Source organism: Clarias gariepinus, chromosome 5, assembly GCF_024256425.1.
Source record: "Clarias gariepinus isolate MV-2021 ecotype Netherlands chromosome 5, CGAR_prim_01v2, whole genome shotgun sequence".
NCBI lineage: Eukaryota > Metazoa > Chordata > Actinopteri > Siluriformes > Clariidae > Clarias > Clarias gariepinus.
Window position 1 is genome coordinate 23237183 of NC_071104.1, and position 25475 is coordinate 23262657.

At 36.0% G+C, this 25475-nt stretch overlaps 4 protein-coding genes across 5 annotated transcripts in view; all 4 read left to right on the forward strand.

The window, feature by feature from the left end:
- The first annotated feature begins 87 nt into the window (after nt 1-87).
- Nucleotides 88-5784, forward strand: sgo2 (shugoshin 2). Of its 2 annotated transcripts, none has more exons than XM_053496751.1 (8): nt 88-134; nt 521-610; nt 1615-1790; nt 2022-2099; nt 2205-2238; nt 2360-4408; nt 4701-4809; nt 4910-5784. In XM_053496751.1, the coding sequence occupies exons 2-8, from the start codon at nt 532-534 to the stop codon at nt 5007-5009; spliced, it is 2625 nt and encodes an 874-aa protein (XP_053352726.1). In that variant the 5' UTR covers nt 88-134; nt 521-531; the 3' UTR covers nt 5010-5784. The 2 variants fall into 2 exon arrangements, with proteins under 2 accessions (XP_053352726.1, XP_053352725.1); XM_053496750.1 differs by lacking the exon at nt 88-134 and adding an exon at nt 156-378.
- A 19-nt stretch (nt 5785-5803) lies between these two features.
- LOC128524266 (uncharacterized protein C2orf80-like) lies at nt 5804-9895 on the forward strand. Its single transcript, XM_053496752.1, has 8 exons — nt 5804-5853; nt 7309-7390; nt 8057-8133; nt 8257-8344; nt 8429-8506; nt 9231-9318; nt 9410-9516; nt 9710-9895. Exons 1-8 carry the CDS (start codon nt 5804-5806, stop codon nt 9776-9778), a joined length of 639 nt encoding a protein of 212 aa, XP_053352727.1. The 3' UTR covers nt 9779-9895.
- A 1001-nt stretch (nt 9896-10896) lies between these two features.
- Nucleotides 10897-11771, forward strand: LOC128524267 (gamma-crystallin M2-like). The gene is made up of 3 exons (XM_053496753.1): nt 10897-11030; nt 11129-11371; nt 11499-11771. The coding sequence occupies exons 1-3, from the start codon at nt 11022-11024 to the stop codon at nt 11769-11771; spliced, it is 525 nt and encodes a 174-aa protein (XP_053352728.1). The 5' UTR covers nt 10897-11021.
- A 9321-nt stretch (nt 11772-21092) lies between these two features.
- LOC128523904 (diacylglycerol kinase beta) overlaps nt 21093-25475 on the forward strand; it is a 94409-nt gene continuing 90026 nt past the window's right edge. The window contains exons 1-2 of the mRNA XM_053496093.1: nt 21093-21438; nt 21886-21935. The gene's annotated coding sequence lies outside the window, so the exon portion shown is untranslated. The remainder of the gene's footprint in view (nt 21439-21885; nt 21936-25475) is intronic.

The window sequence follows — 25475 nt, forward strand, 5'->3', positions numbered from 1 at the left end:
TCTGACCGTGCAGCAGGAGGCAGTAAGGAGCATTCGGCCTTTCGTGCGCGACAACGCTCAGAAGGGAGACGAAGAAGAGTTTGGATTTGTCGCGGTACTGTTTGTGTTTAAATCAACGTTAGCTTCTGTATGAGGTTTGTTTACAGGTTTAGATTGCATTAAACATTTGCAATAAAATGTTGTAGCCGTATTTTGGCCGTTATCTTAGCTTATAGTTGACTTATTTTTTAATTAAATGTGTGGTCTACCAGTCAGTTTATTTGCGTAAATTAATGCGTAACTTATCAGGCTTGTGGTAGCGTTAGAGCGCTAGTAGTTAACTTGTGCTGTTGGGTTAATCATGTAATTCATGTAATTTCGAGATGTTAGAGGAAAAAGGTACAATTCTTATTAAGGAAATGGCTAAACATTTTTATGTAATAAGTAGTTAAGTGCAAGTAGTCATTGCTAGCGTTTGACAACATAAATGTTAAGCATTAGTAGTGTATCTAACAGTCTCATTATTATTTCTACCACACAGCCTGAACTGTAATGATTGTTGCAGTGGCGATGGAGAAGAAACCAAACACAATAAAGCAGACTGCTGCCAAGATAAAAACAAAAATTCACAGTAAGTTTTTTTGTTGTTGTTTTTTGCATGTCTTATAACACCTTTTTTTTTTCATTTATTAATTTCTTCACATTTAGTAGCAGCTTCTTGGCCAGGGCCTCAGTAGATCCGGAGCCAGGCCACTGGGCATGAGTTAGAGATCCAGTCTAGATGTACAATTCTATTAGGGGGGGGATCAGAAATGTCTCGAAATTTTCCCTGTTTTCAAGCTGTTTTTTGCCGTGTGTCCTCCCTCAGACGCCCTGAGACCTGACTGTAGAGTTGCTATTGACTGTCTGGCCCCTGGGGACGTATTCTCAATGCGCAGTGCCGCAAATGGCGAGAAATTTTGACATGCACTTGGTCGAGCTGCTGACTATTTTGTATGACACACTGGCAATGGCAGCAGTGCTGTGGATTATTCTCCGACAATCGTTGTGCACAAGTAGCCAATTGGTTTAGACATTTTTAGAGGTTAAGCTCATTAAAAATCTTCCTGCATTTCATTTGCTCTGTACAGGTACTCAGTAAAGTTGAATCTAATCTAATCGCTCGTCATCTTCCAGTGATGTTCTTCCGTTCTTGAAGCACTCGTGCCACTCAAGACACTTCAAACGATTGGTAACATACATGGTCAGGATATCACCAGTTGCACATCTTCCAATGTACACAGGGCGGTATCTTTTGGTACACTGACTTATAAAAGTCAGTGCGTCTTTTGACTTTGCATGCAAGCAGCCCTGTGCTGCCATCTGCTTGCATCAAAACTAGTCAGGAATCTTTTGATACCCCCTTGTATATAACGGCACCATACACACCATTGGGAAATTAAGAGGTGCCAATTTACCCATCAGCATGGAAAGTGACAAGAAGCTCAGAAGGTGCCACTCCACACTGAGATTAATTCATGCTCAGATTAAATTGGAAAGAAGCTGTGAGGTGGAAATGATACCCATTGTGCCACCAAGAGAATTTCTATATCATGTAACCTAATCAATCTGACTATTGATTCTGTTTTCTTTTAGACACATCATCTTTCTTTAAGCTCTCCTTGAAAACCAACAACAAGGCTCTTGCCTTGGCTCTGGTCGCTCAGAAACAGAAATCCAGGCAGCTTGAGATGGAAACAGTGCGTTTACAGAAAAATCTGCAGAGCTTGAGCTTTGACATTGCAATCCAACGTCATAAAAATAAACAAATGGTGAGTCTCTGAAATTCACAGAGGAAGGACACGGGCAATAATGCTTAATAATGCTTTTTTGATTATTTTAAAAGTGTTCTCAATACTGGCTTAGTAGTGCCAATTAGACTGTAAATATGTTTTTCACAAATAAGTGTTTATTTGACTGTGTGGTGTAAACGAGTGTCATCTCCTATGAAGGCTACTAAATGGTGTGAGTATAATTGCCGATTTCTCTTTTAAATCTAATAGTTTATGGTTCTACGTGAGTTCTATAATACCTCCATCAACTGTATGGCTAAAGCAGTGGAGCTTATTTCCAGTGAAGAGGTAATCAGTTACTAAGTATTCTGTATTTGGTCCATGCACAAGATTAACTCTGCATGAATGTTTGACAGAACTGCGTTCTATCGTTTATTTATTATATTATATTAGGCTGCAGAGAGTTTGGAGACAGAGATTTCTGAAGGTATGAAGATTTATTTCATGATGTAAAATAGACACCTGTGTGCAAAATTAAACAATCATATAATTTTCTTGTGTATTATCATGTCTCATGTTTTACACTATGAATTCTGTTTTGTTTCTAGATTCTTCTCAGACTGAAAAAGAGTTTACTGCATTGTTGTCCAGACAGAATAACAGAACCAGTCTATCCAACTTTGACCAACAGAAGAATGTCCATGGTCCAAGTGCAAATGTGTCAAGCATGAATGATAGTCAGACTCATGGTTCTTCACCTAAAAGCAAGGTTAAGCTTCCCAGTCCAGAGATTAACTATACAGCATCTCAGAACACTTTGTCTGACTCAGAGATGGATATTACTGAAGTTGACAATGTTGCTGAAATTGTCACAGTTCAGACCAAGCCAAAGAAAATCAGTATGGATTATCAGCGAAGAACTAGTGAAGTCAGGGAGTCTTGTTCTGCAAGGAGTAGAGAGAATGTGTTTAAGTATAATGAAGCAGCAGTAGAGTCCTATTTACAATTGAGTCAAGAGGACACAACCAAAAATACATCTATGCAATCATCCTGTGAAACACAGCCCCAAATAAGTACTCAAATTTTCACTAGCAGCAATGACAAGGAGCCAGTGGAGTCTCTGAATGAGCGGGAAGAATCAGTCACTGCACGGAGAAAGACTCACGTCACCTCACGTTACACCAAAAGCAACAGGCAGTCTCAAAAGCACATTGCAGGATATACCAATACAAGGCAAACATATGTAATCTCTCCCCACGAATGCAGCAATATTTCCTCAAGTGATGATTTGGATGATTTTTTTTCTGACCAAGAAGTTCAAAATCAGAGAAGGAGTAATAACATTTTATATAGCTTAAATGTACCTTGGGGAAAAGGCACTGAAAGTGAAGCTGAAATACCAAAACTCCAAAACAACTGTGTAGACAGTAGAAAAACGTATGTAATCTCACACAAGTCAAAACCACAAAGTAGGAAGACTAAAGTTTCCTCTTTCAGTATGGATCAAAGTTTAAAGGATCCTGCTGAATTTAATGAAGTTTACACTGATGTCAAGCAAATCTCTGTCCACACAGAAAAACATCAAAGTAAGCAGTCAGCTCAGTCATTGTCTCAGACAGAAGAATGCAATACACAGAGGAACAGAGAAACGTATGAGATCCATACAGGTCTGAGATCTCTCAACAGTGACCCCCTGAATCATACATTAGACATTCATGCAACTATCAGATCTAAGGAAACGACAAATGCAAGAGATTTGGCAATGACATGTGATACACAGTGTACCTTAGAGGTGATCGAGGGGCAGCAGTTAGAGAAAGAGGTGTCTTATATACCTGGGAGTTTATTTGAACAACCAAGGCCTTTGTATGATGAAAATGCATCTAGTCATTCTCCAGTAACAAACATTAAAGCCAAGAAACCCAAGACAAAACCCAAGGTGATAAAAGAAAGAAAGCAGAATTTTACAACAAGAGAAAATGCATCAGGAAAGAAAAGAGGACACAAGTATAGCTCTACTCAAAATTTTGACATCTTGCCAAAAGTAATACCAATACCAGATGAAAATATAAAGAAAAACAGCACTTCTTCTAACATATTACAGGAGCATGCAGAAGGGGTGAAATCTTCTGTTTTCAAGGAAGCTTTAATGGAAGCGCCTGTAGTTGAGACTGGGGACAGAAACCGCACAAATGAACAAGTTGACCACAATAGTGCCTTGTGCTCCATTAATGATGTTGGCATGAATTTGGGTGATGTCAGTCCAACACTTCACAATATTCAAAACTGCAAGGACAAATGCAGAAAAACATATGTTTTGTCCAATTGCAATTCACAGTTAAAGAAAAATGTTCTAGATTTTAGTAACAATGAAGAAAGTTTCATTAAAAATGGAGAAAGCGAAATTTCTTTTGTTTGTTTTGATGACCGTGGCAATGAGTCAACCCCAAGAAGGGCAGGGCAGTTGCAGAAGGAGAATGGCTTATTCTCTGAAGAAAGGCCTCCATGGGAATCCCTTGATTTTGGCTCCACTGGGATTTTTACTTGTGATGATCCTGACAGTCCTGTCACAAACCACAAAGATTCAGAAGAGATGTCATCACGAATAATGGACATTTATGAGGAACCTGGGAGTAACGTGTCACACCAATCTCCAGGTAACTATACATTTTTTTAAACTTGTTAAATTGGGCTTCTGCGAGACACAATAGATAAATATTTTTCCTATTACTGCAGTTCAAAAGATGCAGTTGGCACCATTTGTCTAAGAGGAAGCACATGCTAGCCTTTACTCTTCTCTTATGGTAGCAGTCATGTGATTGTGGAGACCTGTATTGTGCCAGGAAATTGGCAGATGACTAATATATGAGAGCTAATAACATAAGCTTGTCATATAATTTGTATTTTTTAAAAATAATTTATAATTACTGTTTTATTTTGGAATGATAGATGGAAGAGCAATGAAGAACTTAACAAACACAGACTTGACAGCCAATCTTTTAAGCCGATCACGCAGGATGGCAGCTCATGTATCATACAAGGAGCCGCCTCTCAACTGGTGAGATTTAATAAATATTTCAAAGTAGCTCTAACTGCATTGTATATTTCCCCTTTACAGTTTCTAGTTTTTCATTAATTTTTTTCATCTCATTTTGCAGTAAAATGAGGCGTGGGGACAAGTTCTCAGATACCAGATTTTTAAGTTCTCCTGTCTTTAAAGACAAAAAGAAAAAAAAGGTTAAGAAAAACAATGTGTAAACTACTTATATAAGTTGTACAGTTAGAATTATAAGTTAACATTTATGTTTTGTTTGAATTACCTTTTTATTTATTTCAATATATAGTTGCAGCCACATTTTTATAATTTAAAACGACCACTGATTACAGGGTAATTTAGACCTCTGTTTAAATGGCCTATGGAATTCCATCTCTCTATTGGTTGCTATGTTACTTAAGTATTGACAGGACTGTCAGGGAGTGAATGAATAATTTAAAGTGAGCACCTGAGACTTTTACTGCTGCTGCGGAATAGTTGTCTTTTGTTTCTTTTATAATATGCAGTAACATAGTGGTTAGATTCTGGTTTTTTTTTTTACTTTTTATGTACGTGTTGAAAGTCTTGGAACATTTGGTGAGTTTAACTGCTTTATTATTTCAGTCAGATTTAAAGACTTGTTTGTTCACATGTGAAGTGTCATGTTCTTGCAACTGATTTTTTTTATGACTACACTACTGTGTGTTTTTTTTTTTTTTTTTTTTCCATTTTTTTTTTTTAAATGTACTCTTTGCACACATTTAAAATTTTGTATTTTTCTTATGCATAGGTTGCTTTCCCTGTGCTTACAAAGTAGGATTTTACATTGGCCTTTGGTATAAACTACCCAAGAGGTGATTGGAGACTAAAATATGAATGTATAACATATAATGTTTTTAGTCTGTTGTATTTTTGTTAGTTTTGTGTTTTCTCTCTCGGATTATTTAATATTATTATTTCAGTGTACACATTTGGAAATAAATGTCCTCCTGATCCAGTCCTAATTGTTTTGTTGGTTATGTGTAACATGGAAACCAGACAATTGAAGCGAAACATAAAAGCCCTGCTGTAAGTCCCCTGCAAGGCCTTCAATAATTGATATGATAAATGTTTTTTTAACTTTTATGTATACGTGTGTGTGTGTATGTTTGTGTGTGTAGATACAAAAATCTGGCATGAGCAAAAAGTGCTTTTGAAAACATTTCTGCATAAAAGAAACTTTAATAAAGAGTAATAAAATAGTCAATATTTGGAGTGAAAACTTATCGCTTAAAATCAGGAGTTTTGGGCACAAATTTGTGAAACAGCTGTTAGGTTTTACTAAGCATGCTGGAGAATTAGTTCCTCTGGTAACTCAGTCCCACTCACGTTTTATTTTTTATGCAAATCATTAGGGAGTACATTAGGTTTTTTGTTTCCATCTCAAAACTGCTCTTGTACTATATTTCTTTTTTTATGCATATATTCTCCTGTAATGTTATTTATTTTTAAGTTATATATGGAAAAACAAGGATTTTGTACATAATTATGCAGACATTATTAACATGTATAACAAAATTGGTACAGCATATAATAAGACTTTTGCACTCTATATACAGTGCATCCGGCAAGTATTTACAGTGCATCACTTTTTCCATATTTTATGTCACAGAGTCACTGTATAGAGACCTGAGAATTTAGTTTCTCATGGTCTGAGAGTCCTTTAGGTGCCTTTTGGCAAATCTCCAGGTGGGCTGCCATGTGCCTTTTCTTAAGGAGTGGCTTCTGTCTGGCCACTCTACAATATAGGCCTGATTGGTGGATTGATGCAGAGATGGTTGTCCTTCTGGAAGGTTCTCCTCTCCCCACAGAGGACCTCTGGAACTCTGACAAAGTGACCATCGGGTTTTTGGTCACCTACAGTACCTGATTAAGGCCCTTCTCCCCCGATCGCTCAGTTTAGACAGCCGGCCAGCTGTAGGAAGAGTCTTGGTGGTTTCGAACTTCTTCCACTTACAGATGATGGAGGTCACTGTGCTCATTGGGACCTCCAAAGCAGCAGAAATGTTTCTGTAACCTTCCCCAGATTTGTGCCTCGAGACAATCCTGTCTCTGAGGTCTACAGACAATTCCTTTGACTTCATGCTTGGTTTGTGCTCTGACATAAACTGTCAACTGTGGGACCTTATATAGACAGGTGTGTGCCTTTCCAAATCATGTCCAATCAACTGAATTTAGTACAGGTGGACTCCAATTAAGCTGCAGAAACATCTCAAGGATAATCAGGGGAAACAAGATGCGCCTGAGCTTAATTTTGCAAAGGCTGTGAATACTTATGTACATGTGCTTTCTCAATTTTTTAATTTTTAATAAATTTGCAAAAAATGTGGGAAAAGTGATGCGCTGAGAATTCTGGATGCAGTGTGTGTGTGTGTGTGTGTGTAAGTAAGATGCAGCAATAACTAAAACAGCATGCACATTTTGAATTGTGAGTAAAAATCTGTAAAAAAAAAAAAAACTGTATCTTTGTATCTTATTTTTGAGTGGTCATTATATTGGGCAAAAGCTCAGAGAAAATGGCTTTGACCCCAAGGGGAAATTATCTTCTTCAATGCTGGATGATCTGGTAAGAATCTTATAAAATAAGTCATTAAAAACTAAGTATAGTATTAAAGTTCATGTATCATTAAAACTAAGTATACTATTAAAGTTCATGTATATATTGTACTTTGTTAGGGTTGTAGTAAGGTAACATTCTTTAGGAAATTACTAGCTGTCATTTCTAAAGACGTAATATGTAAATCTTTTAACTTTAAATATAAGTAATTATCATATATGTATTAATTATATTTTGTTAGGTGCCATGGTGGTTCATTAGTTAGCACCTTCCTTCGTGTAGTCTGTTTTCTCCCCACAATCCAGAAATATGCAGTAGTTTTATTGATGTGTGTTTGTGTCCTGAGATGGGTTGGCACCCCATCTTGTGCCCCTAGTTCCATGAGATACACTTTAGGCCTCCCATGATCTTAAGTGGTATAAATGGTGGATGGATGGATGGATGGATGGAAATAGAGCTATAATAACGTTCAGTTATCTTAAATCATCACATGTATCTCGTTCCCTTTAAAATCAGTCTTGGACTGTTCCAATAATGTTTTATCTAACTTGATACTTGATATTTGTATAAATTGGTCTAAAGAGGGTTATACAAGATTTTATTTTGGATAGTGTGTCAAGACACAGATGCAGTAGGGTTTGCCAACTGTCTGTCTGACCATGTCTTTGTATATAGGCTCATTATGACTTAGCCATAAGTGTAGCCTTATGGTGGATTAATGAGAAAAAGGGAGCAGATGTGAATGAACTTATGTGAGTAATGTCTTTTGTGTGTATACTAAAAATAAACTTTTTTTACATTGCTTATTGATTTTGTGTCTTTTTTCTGCAGTTTATCCTTGCTGACACACATTCACCTGTGAAATATCTTTTTAGGGGAGCCATCAGTGCCAGCCACAATCACTGTATTAATCAACTGGAAAGAGAGGCAATGATCCTCTCAACCTTTGCAGGGATGCTACTGGTATGTTCATTAGTTTGATCTACACTCAAGGCTCATGCAGGTAACCATGTCAGTAAAATAAAAATATGTATGTTTTTATTTCAGAATAGCTTACCTGTAAATGAGATCCTGTCGCTGTATAGCTGCAAGCCATCTGCCTCCTGCCCTCATCCAGGCACTAAAGTAAAAAAAAGTTCTCAAACTTTCAAAAAAGTGCAGGGTATGCTTTTAAAGAAAAATGACTGATGGGTGTTAAATGACCCTAAATTTAATGTTTAAATGTACTTTTTACTCTACTATATACGTTATACCACATAGCTTTAAAGGCTAAAAAGTTTACAGATAAAAATTGATGGCACTGATTTTTTTTTATCTTATTATATTTTCTGTTCTTAAAAGTAGAAAACACCCTTACAGTTACAAAGTCCTGACACTTCTTCCATAAATCAAAATACATTTTACCTTAAAGCTTTACCATATCAATGATTATATTATAACAATATGTAGTGTGTCGCTTATACAAGTTCCTGCAAATAAACTGTTACTAAATAAGAATAAAATATTAGAATTTGCACATTAATGTAACCCAGTCCAAAACCTCTGTGGTATATCTAGGAATTATTATTTTCAGAATATGGATTAAAGTATATAATTCAACAAAATCTTTTAATTTTATGATTTTAATATTAAATAAATGATTTTATGGTGTAGAACAGAGGGCTCAATTGAAGGGCCAGAGTCCAGCACAGTTTTTGTTTTCCTTAAAAGTCCCTAAAACTAGCTAATTTTGCCTGCTAACCTGGTTTGAGTTTGAGTTCATGCAGGGACAGATTACTGTGCTGAACTATTCCCCAGCACAACAGGGAACTGCTGTATCATCTCACCTCCTTTGCTGTGATTTTCACAGAGCAACATCGTTCATCCTTTCCCCTTGTCCTATCACCCATTTGCCATGCTCAGTGCATTTAAGGCAGTAGACCATTCAAGAAAACACAGTAAGTACTATACAACACTGTGAATTGACTATTTTGTCTCTCTGTCTGATACGTGTGCATCTCAAGGAAAAAAATGCCTCCTGTTTACCAGCTCAGTTCCTGAAAAGGTGGAATACCCTACGCGATAAAGAAGCATCAGCAGGGCTGGAGAAGCAGAATGTGTCCACCCCAACCCCCTCTTCTTTAACTTCTTTTAGTGTGAGTCTTTAAGAATATCCCTGTAAAATTTACTAATACACTATAAATAGCTATAAATTATTTTGCAAATACAGTTACATATAACATTACATATATTATACCTCAGGAAATACTGAACCCACATTTGTCTCCTGGGAGCTTAATGGCATAAACCAAGAAATTTAGTTAATAATCTGTACTCTGTTGTGTACAGGACAGTGACAGTTCATTGAAAGAACAAACAAAGCACTGTGAAGATTCTGAGGAATCACAGCAGGACTGAATTCTTCTCATCCCGCAAGCAGTTTTAATAATATTCTGTTACTGTTGTTGCTATCTTTTAGTTTATATTTTTACCTTAGAAACAATTGATGTTTACCTTTAAAAACACTTACTTGTAAAAGCCAATGCCTGATACAATAACACACGAAGTGATGGATAGATACTGTAGATATATAGAGAGAGTGAAATTTATGGTCTCTTTCTGAAATAAAAAAAAAACCTTAAAACTGTTTTTCTCTCCTCGTAGATATATAATCAAATGTTTTGGGACCATTTGAATTCAATCAAAAACAAAATTCTTCCATAAGATATCTGCTATGGTTCAACTAAACCAGGCATTCCAGTAGTTTACCATGCAGCAGCTTTTGCTGGAAACTTTCCTGGTGCTGTGTGGCTATTATGATTAACAGAATGATGATATACTTGAAAAGTTCTGCCGAGTTGACACTGGTATTCAGCTTTAAAATATGTTAGACAATGTTTGTATTCATACTCATTTTACACTCAAACTTCTTTAAATAAAATGCATTTATTATTTGGAGTTGTTCTGAAGTAATTCATTTTCCAATAACCTCATTCACAAGGTTTTTTTTTTTTTTCTTATACCACAAAGATTTTTTTATGACCAGTAATAAATCACACACGCATATACAGTATACTGTAATATATATATATATATATATATATATATATATATATATATATATATATATATATTTTACAATTATTTACTATGTACATTTAAAATAATTTGATGGGATGTAAGATGAGTAGTGGAACACATCAACATGGTTTTGGGAATTTTTGTCTGTCCATTTGTTTGTGCACACATCATACATTAACACAGCATATTCTTTTTCTGACCAGATGCAGGGGTCTACAGTTTTAATATACAGTAGTACTTTAACTGAGTGGAATATGTTGGTCAGATGAAGGGTATTGGATTCTTTCCATACTTCGTCTTATTCAGCATTTTTAATGCAACATGGACATTCCACTTTGTTCTGTTACTATTGTAATGTGGACTAGTGCATCCAAACCAGTGCTTTCCTTTTGTCTATGTATGTTTTAAAAGTAGTTATGTATTAGCTTGCCTCAAACTACAGCACCACTGTTGTTCTCTAAAGCAACAGTCAATATGTCAGTCTCCTATAGCTCTGTAATTCTGTTAATTTAAATAATAATACTATTTTTGTTAAGAGAAGTATAAATGGCCTTGGAAACAGACTCTCTCACTGGACATCATGGGAAAGGTGGGAATTGTTTGTACACTTTTTTTTTTGTAAAAATTAAAACATTAATTGCTTTATGTTATTTTTATGGGTAACATGAACATTGCTTTATATTCCAGATAATTTTTTACGAAGACAGGAATTTCCAAGGCCGTAGTTTTGAGTGCAGCAGTGACTGCACAGATCTGCGTTCCAATTTCAGCTACTGCAATTCTATCAGAGTGGAGAGTGGCTGCTTCATGATTTATGAATGGACAAATTACACAGGTCACCAGTATTTCATGAAAAAAGGTGACTATCCTGACTACCACAGTTGGAAGGGTGTCGACAGTGATATCAGATCCTGTTGCATAATTCCACAGGTATGCTTTCTTTGGCATTCTGCTATACTGTGGACTTGAAACTGTATAAAAATGTAATTTAATGTAATTATTTTGATCTCTTATTGTGAGTCATGTATCCTAAACACCATCTTTTATTTGGCTTCAGTACAGGGGCATATACAGACTAAGGCTCTATGAAAAGGCTAACTTTAATGGGCACATGATGGAGTTTGTTGATGATTGTTCCTGTGTTTCGGACCGTTTCCATCACCGCCATGTTTACTCCTGTAAAGTAATGAATGGTTACTGGATCTTCTATGAGTATCCTAATTACCGAGGCAGACAGTACTTACTGAAACCTGGAGCCTACAGGAGATACCGTGACTGGTGTGCTACTTGTTCCATTGTAGGTTCTTTCAGACGCATCACTGATTTTTAATATTGTTTTATTTATTAAAGAGCATTAATTCCCCCATATACTGTATTACTTTATTCATTGGTATATGATTTGCTTGATATGTCAACAAGTATACTGTACCAGTCAAAAGCTTGGATGCACCTTTTTATGATTTATTTTCTACATCCTACATACTGAACATTTGCAGAAATCCATTAAGTACCATGATGAAACTGGATCTCATGAAGAGCATCCCAGAAAAGCAAGACTAATACTTACTTGTGCTGCAGAAGAGAAGGTTATTTAGACTTAACAGCCTAAAAAAATCACTACCGGTAATTAACATCACTTTAGGTTAGTGTCTCCAAAACTATCAAATGTATTTGTTGTATTCTTTAATGAAGGACAGACAAAGTATAACATGTTATCTAACATTTTTCCTTTATGTTCAAGAACACTAGGAATTAGCAATGAGTGGTAATGATAGCACAAATATTAAGTTGGTCTTGTAAAGATCTTTGAAACCTTGCTTTATATTTTTCTATTTAAACTTTAGAAATATCTGTGCACTTTGCAGTCATCAAATGTGTAACATTTTAAGCAGAGGCGGTGTTACCATTAGGCAAAAGTAGGCGAGCGCCTAGAGCTTTTAACTGCCAGGGCCCATGTCTAAGGACTAAGAATTTTTAGCAACCAATTGCCTCTTCTTCTTTGTCTTTTGGCTGTTCCCTTTAAGGGGGAAAACACAGCGAATCATCTGCCTCCATCTAACCCTATCCTCTGCATCCACTTCTCTCATACCAGCTAAATTCATGTCCTCTCTCATTGCATCCATAAATCTCCTCTTTGGTCTTCCTGCCAGGCAGTTCCAACATTAACATTCTTCTACCAATATGCTCACTAGCTCTTCTCTGAACATATCCAAACCACCTCAATCTGGCCTCTCTGACTTTATCTACAAAACATCTAGCATGGGTTGTCCCTCTGATGAACTCTTTTTAGATCCAATCCATCCTTGTCACCCACAAAGAGAACTTCAACATCTTCATCTCTGCTACCTCCAACTCTGCCTCCTGTCTGTTCTTCAGTGCCACAGTTGCTAAGCTGTAGAGCATCGCTGGTCTCATCACTGTCTTGAATACCTTTCCTTTTATTTTTGCTGATACTCTTTTGTCACAGAACACACAACACTTTTCACCACCCATTCCAACCTGCTTGTAGACGCCTCTTCACTTCCTTTGCACACTCTTCGTTGCTCTGGATCGTTGACCCTAAGTACTTAAAGTCCTGCACCTTCTTCACCTCTGCTCCCTGTATCCTCACCATTCCACTTGGGTTCCTCTCATTCACACACATGTATTCTGTCTTGATATGGCTAACCTTCATTCCTCTGCTTTCCAGAGCATACCTCTACCTTCTCCACCTGTTCCCCGCTTGCCCTACAAAGCACAATGTCATCTGCAAACATCATTGTCCATGGAAACTCCTGTTTAACCTCATCTGTCATCCTGTTTATCACCAGAGCAAACAATAAGGGGTGCAGAGGCGATCCTTGATGCAGACCCACCTCCACCTTGAACTCTTCTGTCACACCTACAGCACATCTCACCACTGTCTTACAGCTCTCATACATGTCCTGCACCACTCTAACATACTTCTCTGCCAATCCAGACTTCCTCATAAAATACCATAGCTTTACTCTCGGCACCCTGTCATACACTTCCTAAGATCTACTGTACAAAAAAACAATGCAGCTTCCTGTTACCTTCTCTGTACTTCGCCATTAGCATCCTCAAAGCAAATACTGCATCTGTTGTACTCTGTAGGCATGAAACCATATTTCTGCTCACAAATGCTAATCTCTGCTGTTAACCTACGTAGCTTCCACTAGTCTTTCTCCAAAGCTTCATTGTCTGGCTCATCAGCTTTATTCCTCTGTAGTTGCCACAGCTCTGCACAACCCACTTGTTCTTAAAGATCAGCACTAATACACTTCTCCTCCATTCCTCTGAGATCCTCTCACTCTCTAAAATCTTGTTAAACAGACTAGTCAGAAACTCTACTGCCCCCTCTCCTAAGCACTTCCATGCCTCCACAGGTATGTCATCAGGACCAACTGCCTTTCCACTCTTCATCCTCTTTAACGCCCTCCTTACCCCACTCATACTGATTTTTGCTACTTCCTGCACCACAATAGTCTTCTACACTTCTTTCTCATTTATCAACTTTTTAAAGTACTCTTTCCAGCTTCTTATCACCCTTCTGACACCTGTCGGTACATTTCCATCCCTTTAATTACTCTAACATCCTTCCCATCTCTATCTCTTAGCCTCGCCAACCTGTCCAGTTTATGTACCACGGTATGAAAGACCTGTTAATGATTCGCATCATTTGATTTGGCAAATGTTATTATGCAAATGCCCTTCCTGCCACAACCCTCTGCATTTATCCAGAGTTGGGACTAACACAAGAAGACACTAGATTGTGCCCCCCTGTGGTTGCATTAAGTAATTGCAACATTTAATTTTAACATTTTAAAATAAAAAAAAAATCCACTTGTTGAAATAGCATTTGAATGTCATTTAACCACGTAAGTTGCTTTGAAGTGTTTTAGTCACTCCCCCAAAAACTACAATGGTACATTTTATGTGACAGTGGAAAGTTATTCACTGCAGTTTCATGAAACTAAGTGGTCCAAAAACCCCCCCAGAAAAAAACAGGAGGAGAACAGACAAATAATAGGATCTTTGGTAAAGGTAACACAATTTTTCAGGCCTGTGCATTGTCACAAGTCACCTCAAGTCAAAGTCAATGCACATGCTATCCTCTCCATTGAGCAGAAAAATCAGTGGATATGGAGGCAATAATAAAGTTTGTTGAAGCCAAAGCTTGCAAGGCCAGATTTTAGTGTTTTGACCTACACTATTCACCCCAGCCATGCACACAATAAGACTAATTATTTAAAACATTTTTTAATTAACATTATTTTCATATTATTTCAACACCCCAATATTCATATATTTTGCCACCCTCTAAAACTCATTTGATGATTTTTTATTTAACAGCATAGTTTGCTGCCACGCAACAAAATGTAGTTGCACTGCATTTGTTTATTTTGACTAGGAATTAAATGGTAATAGTTAGGCTTTTGTGTGGACATGTATTATAGCTGAATACATGCTCATGGATTCTCAACAAACACGGGAAGAATATCCAAAACTCAACCTAAAGGTTAACTCTGAACCCTAGAGAAGTAAAAAATAAATTAAAAAAAGCTTCAAACACATTAGGGCTGCATGATATTAGGAAAATATGCGATATCCAATATTGTTGTTGAATATTGCGATAACGATATTTCTTGCGATATAACATTTCCCTAGAGAAATGCATTTATTATTATTATTATTGGCTATTTTTAAAAAATCATTTATACATGTAATGATAATACTAAAATAAACAAGTAATACATATTCGTCTGATGTAATTAAATCTAATTTAGGCTAAAAAGAAACTATATGTCAAGGAAGTTGGAATTTAGACTTCAAAACACTATGAATGACTTAAAACCCTCAGCAGATATTCTGATTTCTGGTTTGCTGTTACCATAGACCTGCCAACACAATATAAATTACTTTCAAACATTACTTTTGATTTATGTGTAACCAAAACACAAGATGTCTTAAAACAAGAGCATCTTTTAAACAAAATATTTCCTTTGGCTTGCCAGTTTTTTTTTATTTTATTTTTTTATAAAAATAAATATTATTAAACAAAAATTAAATAAGAAAATACTATTAAGTATAAAGATATATACGTATAAAGATATAAGCGGGTATAAAGATGGTAAGGGCTATGTAATTGGTCGAATTTGGACACACAAATGCTTGGCACATACAGTAAATGAAATTTCATTTATCGCAACTCTTTGCGATACAGATATCGTCTATACCATTATTGCGATATAGATCATTTTTCGATGAATCGTGCAGCCCTTATCCACATCCACTTTACCCCTGTGCAAGTTTCCTCTTTGCATCTGTGAAATACATTTTCTGCATCTTGAAACTATTATTCCTCTTAATTTTTTTTTAAAGAACCACATTCAAATGTATCCCTTATTTAGAGTGGTGTTCTTAGTAAATGCAAAGATAGTTTCAAATGAAAAATTTTATTTGTCACATACACAGTCATACACAGTACGATATGCAGTGAAATGCTTACACGACCGCCAGTGACCTTACAAGTAAAAGCTTATTTATAAGAAATAAATATGAATAAAAAAGAGACAATAGGAAATAAAATTTAGCCAGGTAAAAATAAGGTAAAAATAAATGTACAAATAAGAATAAAAATTCTATTTCTATTCTGTGCAATAGAAATTATGGAAATTTTGTGTAAATAAAGAAAAATGACTGGGGGTTGTGCAAATATGCATGAAAGCGACTTATTATTAAAGTGACTTCTGAGCATGATTCAAGAATAAAACATAAATATAGATTGTCCATGAATGTCCAGGATGAGTGCGAGAGCCAATGTCATGATTGTGGATGCTTTAGTGGATGCTTTAGAAAATGATATTACTCCTGTGTGGTGTTGTGGTTAAGAGACCTTATCGCCTGCAGGAGGAAGCTCCTCCTTAGTCTCTCTGTGTTGGCCTTCAGAAAGCGGGATCGCTTTCCAGACCGCAGCAGAGAGAACAGGAGATATGCTAACTGTACATCCATTGCTGGGGGGGATGAGGTCCTTCACGATCTTCCAGGCCTTGGTCCAGCACCGCTTGCTGTAGATCAGTGTAGTGTTCACATTTATAAAAAAAAATTACATTAGTTAGGATCAATTATCTATTAGGATTTAAAACAAATACATACCTGCTTAGTAAAAAATGATATTTAAATCACATTTTTGTAACCGATTTAATGGTTTATTGGATTGAACGTTTTGATCGTTTTTTTCGATCAGATTTGCCCATTTCGTCGTCTCAATATCTCCCTCTAGCGGATCACAACGATAATTACCAGCGTTTATTATTTACTCTTTTTAGTACAAGCTACAAATGTAACATATTCGAAAGTGTAAGAAAGTGTTTATAAATCATAACATATATTTATGAAATATAACATTCCAACATAACCTTATTTTCTCTAAAAAGAGATCACATCCCAAAGTGTGTGTGTGTGTGTGTGTGTGTGTGTGTGTGGTTGGGGTGTTGAGGGGCGAGGACCAACAAAACCTTATTTGGCTGGTTGTCAGTCAACTCAACACTTTACTTTTCCTAAATAAACTGATACAGTACAATGAAGTAGACTATACTGATGCCACGAGTGATCTGTATAATGCCTGGTACTTATCCATTGCTGCAGGCAGAGGTATGCAAATACAACCTCTGTAACTTATGTAGGCTATTTAAAAGGCAGTTAATTGTAGATACTGTAGTATTCCTATTAGCATTAGGGCTTTCTGTTCTGGTTATAAAAGTTGTCTCAGTGCAGTACAGTTAGCATATCTCCTACTCCAACCAATATGCAGCAGAAATATTACATGATAATTTTAATAAAGCATGTAAATCATAAAATTTCAATTCCAATTTCAATAGAATGCTATCTTTGTTTTGCAACAATTTGCCCTACAATTTGTAAAGTTAAAAAAATAAATTCATTAAAATCTATTATAACTGATTTAAAAAAATATATTTTTAATGTGCTCTTTTATACCACAAAGGTCCTAAAGTCAGACATGCACTAACACAGTGGGTGTGGTCATAATTTAACACAGTGGACCATGTGTTAATTAGCTGGCAGTTGAGATGGGATCCTGCAAGGTCATCATGGAGACACCCCTGCTGTAGTGTAAAAGTAGGGCAAATAGATGGAGACATCTAATACAGTGGCAGTGCTTACAATGGGAAAAACATCTATAATATTGCTATAATATTTAAAACATTTCAACGCTTGCTAAAATCAATGCTCTGCTCTCACTCCAGTGGATAGCTTAATGGCATGGAGCTTGACTCTGTGGATGTAATGCTCTTGGGTCATATTTTTTGGTACTTACTGTTTAAGAACTTTTTTTTTTTAGATTATTATTATTATTTATTACCTTTATTACCTTTCCTTAGATAACAACTGTGATCAACTGTAACCTAGCATAAGCAATTTCCCTCTGGGATTACTAAAGTTCTTTGAATCTGAATTTGAACCTGAATTGAATCTAATGCCTAAACTCTGCTGAAATCAAAAAACTACCCTGGTGCTTATACTGAAGATCTTTTCAGAACACTTTGCACTGTTTGTAAAAATGTTTATGGTAAAAAGCATTTTACAAATAAAATTCACTTGAACTCAATACAGGGTTTGCCATCATTTAGGTATTTTTTATGCTTTATTGTTCCAGTATTTTGGCAAATGAATAGTAATGTGGAATTAGCAAGATTTATCTTTTTATTTTTGCTCTACAAAGATTGTAAATTTGGATGTCCAAAAGGATGATTTTTTACATTAAAATATGCTATGGGTGTTAAAAATGCTTAAAGTCGTTACATGTGCTTGCAGTACAAAGTCATAGTCAAAAGTGTTATTCTTCCATCATGCTGTCATCATGCTGTGCCAAACAACCAAATAATGAGCATTGCAAAGTTGCTGACCTGCCCCATGTTGATTTGTACTGTTTGCTTAATACTTTAATCAGCACAGCACTCCATTCCCAAGCCATGGGTTATTTTTGTTCTGCTGGGTCACTGGAGTTCCACAGCTGAGAGGAATTACTTTAATCCCATGAAAAAATGCACAAGTAAACATTTCAGCCAGAATGGTTGCCTTGTAAGGCAGCAAAGAAATGAGAGCAAAATGAGTTGTATGCGTTAAAAAAGGAAAAGTCTTTTTCAAAGGTAAGCAGATGCCTTTATATGCACGTTCCTGAAGCTGGATGGGGAGGGATTGAAGAAAGAATAAGAGAAAGTTCTAGCAGGGTGAGCAAGACCTGATATAGAATTATACAGAAATCTGTATATAGATATTTCTCAGTAGTCGACTAACAGCCAGGGTGAAGCAAAAAATTGTGTTATCAATTTCAAATTCACGACCATACACAATATGATATGCCATCAAATGCATAAATTACTGTTTGTGACCTAAAAGGAATGATAAGATAAAATAAGAAGATAACATATTTTACTAACAACAGAGAAAAAAAAAATTACTAAGAAACAAATTCAAATAATTTACAGATTTACAAGTTACAATAAAATTATGTAAATTGTTAGGTTTAAATGTAGAAGAACTGTGTCTGAGACAAGTTTTAAGCTAAGAAAAAAAGAATTTTACCTTGTTGTGTCTGCTGCACCTTGATACACCTACCGGTCCAGGCCCGATCGACGGGGAGAGACAAACACACACACACACACACACACACACACACATACATGCAGGCATGAAGTCTAAAGATCTCTGTTTTTTCTCAGCAAAAAGAGCACATTTAAATGGTGCTGCGTCATGAACATTAAAAGAACCAATCATTAACATGACAGTCAGTGAGGGACCAGGAGACAGACAGGAGAGAGGAAATGCATTTACATTCTCCTGATTAAACAAAAAGGTTCTAGCGGACAAGAGCCATTTGGATGTACTGTTTATTCGTCTGGATAAAGGTAAAGAAGCACAGTAAGGGAGCTGCTCTTAGAGCACAGGAATCTTTTTATTAGATCACAATGTCTTACAATTATAAAACATATATAATTTTATATACATTTTACTTATTTATACACATTTGTACACATTATATGTATAATGTGCAGGACGTGCAAAATGAAGTATGGAAGGGTATAAGGGGGTAAAGATAAGAGTACTGCAGCAGTATAATTGAAACACAGTATGAAATTAAATGTTGTATATGTCAGCAGCATTACTACCTGTTCACTATCGGACAGGAAGTGAAGCAGGTACCTGATTTAAATGATTTTATCAAACAACAAAATAAGCACCTGCTCACCCCTGGTAGCCTCCTCTCTGCCACAGACGGCTAATTTTATTATGGGTCAGAAAAAAACAAGTCCTCAACCATAAACGTTTAGCGGTAGATAAAAAATATTAGGGTCGTATCATGTAGTTCTTCGTTTCATTTGAGATGTATTCTGACAACTGTCATATCCTTCTAAATATTCTTTTAATCTATGTACATAAAAGATCCAGAAAGTAATTGTACAGGCATTTACAAACATTGGCTTAGGATGCAATTTGTTCTGTTCTCCTTTGTTGTAAGTGGGTATAGGACTCTCTGCATTACCATAAATTTATTAGAAAAAAAATAAAATAAATAAGAGTCATTGGTTCTGAGTAACAATTGCTCATACAGTATGATTAAATTCCTGGGGAGAAAAAGAGAAATCATCATACTTTAAAAAGCTTCAATTGTATATGTTACCTAAGATATTGCTCTGTACATTATCACTTAAGCTTGAAGCCTTTATTGTGTTGTTAGGCGTGTGTATCTGCTATGACAGGAAGTGTTAGAAGTGAAGTAGCACACTGAAGCCATGTGCTAATTACACTCCCATCAGGTGCTGACAGATGCCCCATCATACACCTGGCTGAGGATGGCATGCTGAGACCTTAATTATGGAACTTGGCCTGGGACAGATGACCTTCTAGTGATCTTTTTTTTTTTTTTTTTTTTTTTAAATACACTCATACAGAAGTATGTTGGTAAGAGGGAGAATTAGCACTCTCACCCCTTCATTTTTAATGTCAGAATCTCCCACAGTCTTACTTGTGAGTGAGCCATTTAAAGATGGAATTTGATAAAACAGTAAAATAAATTTGAGTTAAAGGTTTATAGCACAATCAATTATTTGTCTTTTGCCATAAGGTGGCAGCACTGAATTGGATTTTAGAAGATTAGCGACGTTAATGTTTTGTCAAATATTTAATATTTAAAATGTCATTTTAGCGATTTCATGTGAGAGAAATATTTCCTCACTGCTATTATTGTAAATGATATATGATAGTCTGGGTGAGAAAAAAAATCTGTTTGTATGCTTTATAAAGTGTTATGCAGTACAGGGCTGATTTGAGCAAAGAGCGTCGATAGCATGAAAACGCTGAGAAAACTGATTGAGATGCTCTATTTTACTTCAACCAGAGCTCTCGGTGACGTGAGCGCGTGATCACGTTATAACCTCAGAGGAAAGGGATTCACCAAGAGAAGCCGCGTGACGTCAGCATGAAAAAAAAAAAAAAGGATTGCCATGGCAACCCATCTCTTCGTCGCAACCCATCCTTGCTGCACGAGCACGCTCTTCAACCGAAAAAGGCTAGTTTTTACACTGTGCATAGCCTGTGGTATCAGAGCTTGTAAAAAGGAAAAGACATGGTGTACAAATAAACTAAATGACACGCAGTGACATCACCCTGTTGACTGTACTGTATTAACTCCAGGCACACACGATAAGTTAGGAAGTGAAACTCTAAGGACTGATTGGAATCAGCCGAATTGAAGTTATATTTGAAAGCTGCTGCCGCTGCACGTACTGCTGCAGAGTACCTCTGTTTATTAGGACACCTGTATTTACTTTTTATTTGCTTCTCGGACCTGACAGCTGCACAAAGGAAGCTAAAAAAAAAAAAAAAACCAACCCTATCTAAATCTGCGTGTTCGAGCTCCATCAGCAAGGAATAGGGAGAGCACACACACACACTCACACGCGGACAGACTGTAGGTAGGTGGTTTGACTTTCTTCTTCACACAGAAATATATCTCTGCACTTTCAGATCCTGTACAAGCTGTTAAATGTTCACGCTGGTCAAACATGAAACATTAAAGAAGCAGTCCATCTGCACTTCCATGACGTCACTTTTATCATAAAGCGTGCTTAATTTGCACAGGGTTGGCCTACTTTTTGCCTGAAATTTGTATTACAGTAAGTCTACGTTTATGTTATTGTGTTAAATAGTTCAATGAATTAAAATAATTGGTTCTTGAAACCTGAGATGCCTTAAGTTGTGTGTTCTTTTCAGTTTATTATTTTTTTTCCCTACTCAGTGGAATACTAGCAGTGTTTTTTTTTTTTGTTTGTTTGTTTTTTTTTAGTACACATTATTACTGGTTTAGTTTTTCTCCTTAATATGAAAAATGCTCAATTTTCTCTTGGTGCATCTCTTTTCAGCAAACATTGGTCCGACGTCAACGTCGTGTCCCTGGCCAAAAACAGTCGAGGTAAGACAGCGTAAATCGGTAAAAATATGTGACACAGAATATTTCCTAAAAATGCATTCAGATACATTCATACATGTCTACAGTTGTCTGGTGTTGCATAGCTGTCAGTCTGACTTTTAGCTAAGAGCATTTCAATAGTGGGTACATATATACATTCTACTGTAGGCATGTAAACGAGGTCAGACTTGCCCCCTACACCGAAAACCATCACTCATCCACTGATTGTGAAAAAATATATATTTTATGCAACATATTTTAACAGTTATAATAGCTAAAACATGTCTATCACACACTATTTCTGTAAGGTGTAAAACTTAAGTTTGAATATTTTTGCTGCTGTGGTGATGTGATGGATATTCGATAGTATTGTAGTTTGGTTGCACAAAAGGATGATCTGTGGAGATTCAGTTAAGATACATTATTTGCTTTTCAATATAGTGCTGGACAATGAATTATAAAAAAAAAAAAATCAAAATTGCAATATGGACCTTTGCAATTATTTAATCACAAAAGGCTTCAATTTATTACAGGTAATATGCATCATCCAGTAATTTACACTTTATTCTAATATGCATACAGTAATTTATGTAGCATTTGTCAATAATTTAAATATTGCTTTATTTTTAACAACTTGACTGTTGGCAAACATCCTCTTAATGTTATCATGTGTTTCATTATTGACTGTTAGCCTAGATAAATATGTTTGAAAACAAAATAGTATGTTTGATAATAACATTTGATAATAAACAGCAGTTTAAATCACGATCGCAGTATATGTCAAAATAATCTCAATGTGATTTTTTTAAATCAAATCGAGCAGCCCTAATGATTTAATATCAACATAATCCCTGTCTCTCACATGCTCTCAAACATCTATCCACACTGTGCTGAAGAAAAAATCATGGAAGAAGGTAAATTCTTATTGGCGCTTTCATTGCCAATCATTAACAACCAATCAGAATCAGAAATTTCTGACTGCCCTGGTTTTTGTAACACATTATGCTGTGTGAGCTTATCTGGGATGTTGACAGAATGAGTGAGAGAGAAAGAAAACAATTAAATATATGCAAAGATTTTATGCTCAGGAATGATGCACATACAACATTATATGCACATACAACATCATATGGTTGGGCTTGTTGAGCATGTGTGCTAGTTTGAAAACGTTATCAGATATTTAAAAGCACAACACAACAAAAATAATAGTGCATCTTTATTAATATTTGTTTTTGAGTTGTTGTTTTTTTTTTACTTTTTTTAAACACACCTGTTTATTCCAAATAATGTATTTGTATTTAGCTTCATACCAAAACTAATGCAAAAGTTGGCATTGATGAGTCCTTGATAAATGAAGGATGCAGGTAGTCCATCATCCACACAAGGCGACAGAAAGTTTACAGAGATTACACCACTGGGAAAAGCAATGTGTACACATGATGAAGAAGTTTAAAGAAGAGGAAACCAGCACTGAAGACAGACCACACAGTGGTAGACCCTCAACTGCGACCACTGAGTTGAGTCCAGCGATGGTGCAAATGCATTACTTGAGATGGAGATTATGTTGAGCAGTACCTTTGTATAGAGGAAGCGTTACAATTTGGACAACCTTGATCAGTTAAAAAGGCTGTGACTGCTTTTGCATTACTTTTGCCAAAGCCCTCATATTACACATTATGGCTTTTTTTTTCACAAAAGACACAGACATGCGCACACACACACACACACACACAAATTATGCTGGCCCAGCATGCTGTCAGCTGCAAATATCTGTAAACAGTTAATCCATTGCTAGTAGTAGTGAACAGAACACACAAGGGTTACACTGCAGCATCCAAATGTGGTGACAATAAACAGGCTTCTGTCATGAGGAAATGAGCAGACACATCATGCAACCAGAACAGGGTAGATCCCTACTGGGTCAAGCCTCAATCTGGAAGATTGTTGTTGGTAATCATAATACAACTCTTTCTATCGTCAACACCTTGATAACAGAGCTATCATTGGCTAACCCATTCATTTTTGTAGACCCAGCTATTAAACATTCTTAATGAATGAATTTTTAACAAAGCTGGGATGGATTGGCAGTTTCTTGTCTCTGAAGGACAGTCTCTAAGCACTGGCGAACCTAACCCAATAATATTGCCATATGGTGTGTTTTTTCATATTTAGTGCATGTTGTAGAGACTTAGTCATCCTTTCCATCTTGCACGTCTGTACTGGTGAGAAGGGTAAATGGATAAAACAGGGCATACTGAGAAATACTGACAAGAAGCAGCATGTCTGCTTTGCTCTGAAATGTTTACAGTGTGTGTAAAGGGGATCCTGGGAGGCTGCTATTTATAGCACTTATTTCATCATTCCTCTGCGCCAGCAGTGAGCTGCGGTCTGCATTCTAATGACTGAGGCATGGAGTATCCCACTGCTCTGTCAGAAAACAAAAACGATCCTCAGGCAGCAAAGAATATCCTTTTTAGTACATGATGAAGCTTTATTACCAAATCAGAATTAAAGAATATATTACAGTAATGTAGATATATGTTCTCAGCCTTCTTTTCTTCATTTAAGCATTTTTGGTAGGAATCTTATCAATCATATAAATTGCTGTAACTGGCACTAATGGTAGATACAGTATAGAAAAAACTGTACATACCATTTTGAAAAATGCTTCATGTGAGCAGTGGTATAAAACTGGGAGTTCTGTATGCATTCAACAATAGGCATTCATATCTGCTAAACTGTGTTTGACAGTAAAGTGTGTTTTGATACTAAGCACTGTGCATGCAGACACACTCCCTCTAACAGTGTTTCTCCTAAGGTTGTCATAACAGATGGAGTAAGATTATTATCAATGTGCATTTGCTTTCTCTCTAAATTTTCCATGCCATATATATATTGCATAAGATATCATTCATAGTCCTTTGGTGGTGAATAATGCACCGAAAAGCAGAAGCTATAGGAATTCAAACTGGAATGTAACTGAAAAGATTTCAGAAGCTATAGGAATTCAAACTGGAATGTAACTGAAAAGATTTCCACCATAGTATAAGTTTAGCTTACTAAAGACGGTATTTAATTTCTGTTCCAGATCAATGTGATGTATTGATAAATGAACAAAAAATCTGCATTATACTATATATTTTTTTTATAATGTTAAATAAATACCTTGTGTAGTGTTCTTTACCTGGCTCTTTAGATCTGTTCTTGACCAGGTTTTTGGAGATGTAAGTAAGTGGTCAAATATAAGAGTTAAAAGAAAGGTCATGCTGATAAACATGGGGGCATACTTCATGTAGTCCAGTGCATGTGTGGTTACACATTTATTGCTTACATGTATCTTTAGTATGTGCTTTATCCTGATTAAGATCATGGTAGTTTAAAATGCTTATTTATTTTTTTGGGGGGAAATCACAGGCATGTACAAATAATTGTAACAATTGTAATGAGACCAGGAATATGTCTTTTTGATATGTAAATTATACTTGAATTTGGTGTGCAACTGTAGTCTCTTACTGGCATTTTATGATTCACTTTATTAGCCTC

Excerpts from the sequence above, each read along its gene's own strand:
- LOC128524267 (XM_053496753.1), top strand. Across the intron at positions 11,372-11,498 it reads CCTGTTGCATAATTCCACAG|TACAGGGGCATATACAGACT; the intron begins GTATGCTTTCTT and ends ATTTGGCTTCAG.
- sgo2 (XM_053496751.1), top strand. The coding sequence starts at position 532 with ATGATTGTTGCAGTGGCGATGGAGAAGAAACCAAACACAATAAAGCAG. Across the intron at positions 611-1,614 it reads GATAAAAACAAAAATTCACA|ACACATCATCTTTCTTTAAG; the intron begins GTAAGTTTTTTT and ends GTTTTCTTTTAG. Across the intron at positions 2,239-2,359 it reads GGAGACAGAGATTTCTGAAG|ATTCTTCTCAGACTGAAAAA; the intron begins GTATGAAGATTT and ends TTTTGTTTCTAG.
- LOC128524266 (XM_053496752.1), top strand. The coding sequence starts at position 5,804 with ATGTGTAACATGGAAACCAGACAATTGAAGCGAAACATAAAAGCCCTG. Across the intron at positions 8,345-8,428 it reads CCTTTGCAGGGATGCTACTG|AATAGCTTACCTGTAAATGA; the intron begins GTATGTTCATTA and ends TTTTTATTTCAG. Across the intron at positions 8,507-9,230 it reads GCCCTCATCCAGGCACTAAA|AGCAACATCGTTCATCCTTT; the intron begins GTAAAAAAAAGT and ends TGATTTTCACAG.